Here is a 6000-nt window from a genome sequence, read left to right as displayed (position 1 = left end):
TGATTTCACCACTGCAGCAAGGATGTATTGTATCGATGCACTACACCATATGCAAAATGACTGCATACAATGTACAGGTTGAGTATCCCTTATCCAAAATGCTCGGGACCAGGAGAATTTTGGATAACGGATTATTCCGTATTTCGGAATATTTTAATATTTCAATGATGTATTTTGAATTATCTTGCATTTATGCTGTATAAACACATAATATACACACAAATATATTTTATTACCACATAAAATACACACAAATATATTTTAATTGTTCAAAAAAACAAGGTTTCAAAACGTGAAACAAAATGTGTGTACTATCTCAGCACTGAATTTGAATGCCAAGCAATCATTGTCTTGCACATATATAGTGCCAGTTACATATCATGTCCCCAGTGATGCTGTTACAAATGTCCCCAGTGAGTTTTTAGCAAAAAAAAAAATTTTTTTCACTTTCTGGAATGTCCGTATTTCGGAATAATTCGGATAACGGATATTCGGATACGGGATACTCGACCTGTATTTCATGTGATCCAGCCGCCGGGTGAGTTGCAGGGGTATAGCATGTGAGGATAGCATGCAATAACTCAGAATAGTGTATGTATTGGGTCCTTTATAATGAAAACCCAAGTGGTGGATGCTGCAGCCTGCATTGGTGCACTAGGTATATTTGTCGGTTCACAAACATACACACAGCAACAGTGGTGGCTCCAAAGGTGGGGCTGCAGTGCATTCTAAGGTCGATCCTATTAGGTCTAAAGAGTGCTAGGTGCCATTTTCACTCGTTTAAATGCTGGGAACGGCATCGATTCAGTTCGATCTCGCACTCTTTGCTGTGCTGAATTCGCTTAAAATTGCCCGCACCCCTATGCGAGCGTTTTTAAAGCTAATTCAGCCTGCTGTAACGTGCTCCTGGTGACACGATGATTTGCAATCCCGAATCATCCGCGCCCATTAAGATCGACCCCTCTAATTTGAATTGGAGAGGCAGTTGATGTGCTTCCCCTATTGCTGAATACTAGTGCCAGACAGGGCCCTTTGGCAGTTGGTGTGACTTCCCTATTTGATTTTTGAATTGCACTACATCCCCACTCCACTACACCGCAGTAATATTTCTTCCTCTAGTTGTAAATGTCCAAAGAAATCTGCTTATAGTGCCCTTGACCCCAGGTATCTGGGAGTGGGTATGGTGCTGGAGGAATGAATGGGGTAACCTCACTGTAACTGTTTTTCATAACATTATTCGGTAACCAGCCGAAAAGCACATTCTCATCTCATCTCCTTGGTTTTGGAAAAACTTACACAGAAAAAATCCCACTGTCCTAAATGTCCTATACAAAAGGTTCATCATACATCGCAAATGGTAACCAGAAAAGAGTGCACATGGAAATAACCACATTGTCATAATGCATTTTCCCTCTGGCACTTTAAAAAAAAAATTGGGTACTTGTTTCCTAGCAGAGCGCCCAGTACGCTGTAAGCGTACAGGGCTATTCTCCGTGGTAAAATTGCATCGCATTACATCTCATGGGCCATTGCATTGCATCCATGCGATTGTATAGGGGATTGCATTGCATCCATGCGATTGTATACGGTGCAATGCCATGCCATTAGCTATACACTTGTATGGCATACAATGAGGTTTCACTGACACCCCCCCCCCCCCCCCCCACTATCCAAGCCACCCGGAAGAGTGGCGAGCGCGGCGGAACGCATCCTCCCGACCTTTTCATACCCCCCACTATCCACGTCGGCGTGGAGTTGATTTTATATAGTGTGGCGAGCGCAGCGAGGGGACACAGATTACTTTACATGTATTCCGCGTCCCCTCGCGGGGTTCACTGCGCTCACCACGCTTTCGGGCTCGTGGCTCGCTGTCATCGACGTGGATAGTGGGGGTATGACAAAGGTCGGGAGGACGCATTCCGCTGCCACTCACGGGGCTCGCCACGCGTCGGGGTGGCATGGATAGTGGGGGGGCAGTGAAACCTCATTGTATGTCATACAAGTGTATAGCTATAAAATTGCATGTGATTTTTGCGGGAGGTGCGATGCCATAGGGCATGGGTCCTCAAACTGCGGCCCTCCAGATGTTGTGAAACTACAAATCCCAGCATGCCTTGCCACAGTTTTAACACTCCCTTATAGCAAAACTGTGGCTAGGCATGCTAGGATTTGTAGTTTCACAACATCTGGAGGGCCGCAGTTTGAGGACCCATGCCATAGGGCCAACAGAGCAGTGAATAAATTACATTAAAAAATCCCATTGCATCGCATGGCTCTACAATGGCCCATGAAATGCAATGTAATGCGATTTTTGCTACGGTAGCGGACCTAAGAAAACTAGGCGCCCTGCTAGGAAACGGATACCAAAATTTGTTACACACTTTTTTTTTTTTTTACCGTTTAAGGGAAAGTCGCTATTTGGCTTATGTGTGCAGTTAAAATTCCATTCAACAGATATTGCGGCCTCCTTTTAAAAAAATTTTTTTTTTATTAAAATCCAATATCCCAATCAATCTATGAATCAGCCCCAGTGTGGAGCCCAGCCTGTGAATGCCCTGGCCCGAATCATTTGGGTTAACTCTGACCCTTCTGAGAGTGCACTATGGCCCAGTTTGGGAACCACTGTATTACCGTATCAACGTTTATAAAAAGATGTGAAAAAAATTACTTCTGTGGGAAAATGCTTTATTTTGTTTCTTTATTCTAAACAATGTAGCATGTTATAAGGGCAGTGCTGCTGAAGTATCCAATGTGAGAGAAAAAAAATACATATAATAAATGACCACTAATACATATGCTAAAACATTTTTTTCAGTAAACTCCTTAAATGACATATATTTTATTCGTTTTTTGTCTTTTTATCATTATTTGGAATTTTGTTACAATCCTATTAAGGTTTAATTATTATGTTAAACAGTTATTGGAATTTGTGAGTGGTGAGTCTTCTTGTCTCTTTGGGAGCATTTTTATGTTATCTTTGCAACTAAATTATTTTTATATATATATATATATATATATATATAATTTTTTTTTTTACTTTGAGGTCGATATACATAGTGTGGCGCAAGGAAAGGTTACATGGGTCAGATGCAAGCCTGATCTACAGTGGTTTTATTGATGAACATTGTAACCATATTCTAAGCTAGAATAAAGGGCAGTCGACATGTTGTGTCAGTGCTGCTATGTGACTCGTATAACAGAGACCAAGCTGTGCTTTTATACTGCCTTTACCATGCTGTCATATTTGAGATCTTATGAAGTCATTGCCACATGGACATTAAGTACGTTACGGAGAGTGAAATGCACGACTTTCCCATTTAAATGTGTGACTTAAGGTGCCCATACACAAGTAAGATTTATCTTCAGATCTGGCTGGTTGGAACAAAAACATGGTTATGGATGAGTGACAGTTTGTCAGTTTTCCAGCATTTCCAAGCAAATGGTCAACTGTCCTTTGCTCTCATCCATAACCATGTTTTTGTTCCAACCAGACAGATCTGCAGATAAATATGCGTGTGTATGGCCACCTTTAGTTTCCTTGTTCTAAGTTAGAGCAGTGTTCTACAGTTTTTCATTCACCATTACTACTGGGATTCCGACGTTGAGCTAATGACTTTCAGAATCCCGACTGTCTGTGTGTTATACCCTACCCCTGGCTGGGCTGCCAATCTATGGTGTAAGGATTGTTCATAATTGCCATTTATCTTTTCAATGGAATCTAATCCATCAACCAAATTAAAAAGTTTTGCACAACAGGAAAATTGAATTTCATCATAAAATTGAGAGCTCTTGAGAAATTAGAAGCTCATCAAATATGACTGTACTGTACGTGTTGGTAGGCTTAGTTATGTTTTCACTTGCAGAGGTATGTTGTCCTCTCTAGATTCTAATTGTGGTGCAGAATGTACATGGGGACTTTGGTTAAAATGGCGTAAGAGCAGACATCTTGGCAGTTGTCTTATCTCGTCTTTAATCATACATTCTCTGGAAATACTTCTGTTTTTTGTTGTTGCTGAAATATGTTGTCCTTTAATCTCACAAGTATTTGCATATTTTTTTATACTGTATTTCCTTGTTAATACACAATAGAAATGTGACCTGGCATACTTCAGTGTTGCATGTAGTAGTTGTGCGTGTGATCAGAACATTCACGCCATCTAACCACGAGATGGCTGTGTGGATGTCTTCTCCTCCTGAGGGCACTTCTGAACCAGTTATTTGTAAATACAGAGTTATCTGCTTTATTGCAGTAACACAAGTACAGTAAGACAAAAGATGTGTTTGTAAGGTTCGGGTCACCTGACTGAGAGTTGCAATGTTTTTTTTTGTCGTTTTTTTAGATTCTCCATCTTTACTGTGAACTCTACTCCTCTAGACAAAAATTTTTTATTTTATTATCCTACTCCAGTACGTAATCTTTGTATATATGGTGGGCTCTGATGTTTTTATGTGCCTTGATGCAGTTGTTGGTCCTACTCTCCTATGTCCTTCACAGTGAGCACGTTTTGGCCCAGGCAGCCTCATAACATTATTTATATTTAGTCCACAATAGGTTGCACTCATAACTGTGTGTGTCTTTGTGTGGCCTTCTGATGAAGTCTGTGAGACAAAACATGTTGGGGAACTTTTTACTCCTACGTCACCTAATATCAGATAAGCTATATTTATTGACTACAGTATTCATATTATCCTTCTTATTGTCTTGTTATTCCCTTTCTAACCTATATTGGATTTTTTCGATAATTTATTACGATCAATTTGTGTGTGGGGAAACTTTGTCTCTTATACCTATTTTTGTAATTTCAGTTTTTTTTTTGGGTGGGGGTTTACATGAGACCCCTTTCTTCTAAGGTAAACTGCTGAGCCACTAAATGTGATTCTGGGGAATTGCAATTGCATTATTTTCTATGTCTCCCCAGTTAATTTAAGTTGTATGTATCTGGATAAGCAGGTTCAACACAACCTTATGCTGGGTACACACCAGGACGACAAGGGTCCGACCCCATCAATCTAGATCCAATTCCGACCAATTTGGATGTAGATTGTGTGGTGATTGGGCCCTTTTCTGTCCTGGTGTGGACCGATACGATGCACGGTCCCTCGGTCGTTATTCTGGTTCTACCTGCAGCAGGTAGGATCCAGAAATGACCATACTCCCGGGTGCGGGTCACCATCGGATCGGACTGGCTCACGGTGCACGTCGTGAGCGGGTTGGAAGAAACACTGACAACATGCTCACGATGTGCATCAGCACAGAACCCGAGCTACAGTATGTTAGTGGAAAAATATAATGAGTGTTTTATTTAACTAAATATGACTACAACTGCTAAGTGTAACCTTATTCTAGATTAACCATTTATACTGATGCTTTAAAAAAAAAATGAAATATTGAATATGCGTTTGCTATTAATATATGAAAGGATAACATTACCATCTGTTTCCATATTCTAGGTAATTGTATCGCTTGGAATCATCATTTACAAAGCACTTGACTATGGCTTGAAAGACAATGAGGAGAGAGAGCTGAGCCCGTCCCTGGAGCGGCTGATCGATAACATGACTAACGTGGACGAGACCGATGGTAGCAATGATGAGGGATATGATGCTTTGGATGAGGATGCCAGTGAGAAGGAGGTGCCAGAATTCCGTCATTCATACAAAAATGTTATGAAGGTAATTGATGTTTTTTGAAGTTTTGGGCTTGGCAGCAGATCGACGTAATCCTATGTTTTCATGAAGTTCTAACAAGTATTAATGTATTTAATATAATTCATATTAGGTAAGTACATTCATATACAGGTGCCTCTCTAGCCTCTGCTCCAGGTTAGCACACCCTAAAACTTTATTAACACTTATGTTTTCCCTATCACATTGTATTTATTTTAATCACACCTTCACTTCCCTACATAGCACTTATGTGCTTCTTATTAACCCCTACTAATTTTAATTTGTGTGCTGCCCTGGAGTACTCAGCCTGTGTCGGCTAATCAAACTATTCCA

At 40.5% G+C, this 6000-nt stretch overlaps 1 protein-coding gene across 4 annotated transcripts in view; it reads left to right on the top strand.

Annotated features, from left to right (window-relative positions):
• SPIRE1 (spire type actin nucleation factor 1) overlaps nt 1-6000 on the top strand; it is a 144899-nt gene that overhangs the window by 75595 nt on the left and 63304 nt on the right. For all 4 annotated transcript variants that reach the window (XM_083187680.1, XM_083187678.1, XM_083187682.1 and 1 more), the window contains exon 3: nt 5452-5673. In XM_083187680.1, the coding sequence (XP_083043806.1) occupies nt 5452-5673 (222 nt within the window). The remainder of the gene's footprint in view (nt 1-5451; nt 5674-6000) is intronic.

This window comes from Crinia signifera, chromosome 5, assembly GCF_055691185.1.
Source record: "Crinia signifera chromosome 5, ASM5569118v1, whole genome shotgun sequence".
NCBI classification, from domain to species: Eukaryota; Metazoa; Chordata; class Amphibia; order Anura; family Myobatrachidae; genus Crinia; species Crinia signifera.
Note: the sequence above shows the minus strand (reverse complement) of the source record. Positions and strands in the feature narration are given on the sequence as shown.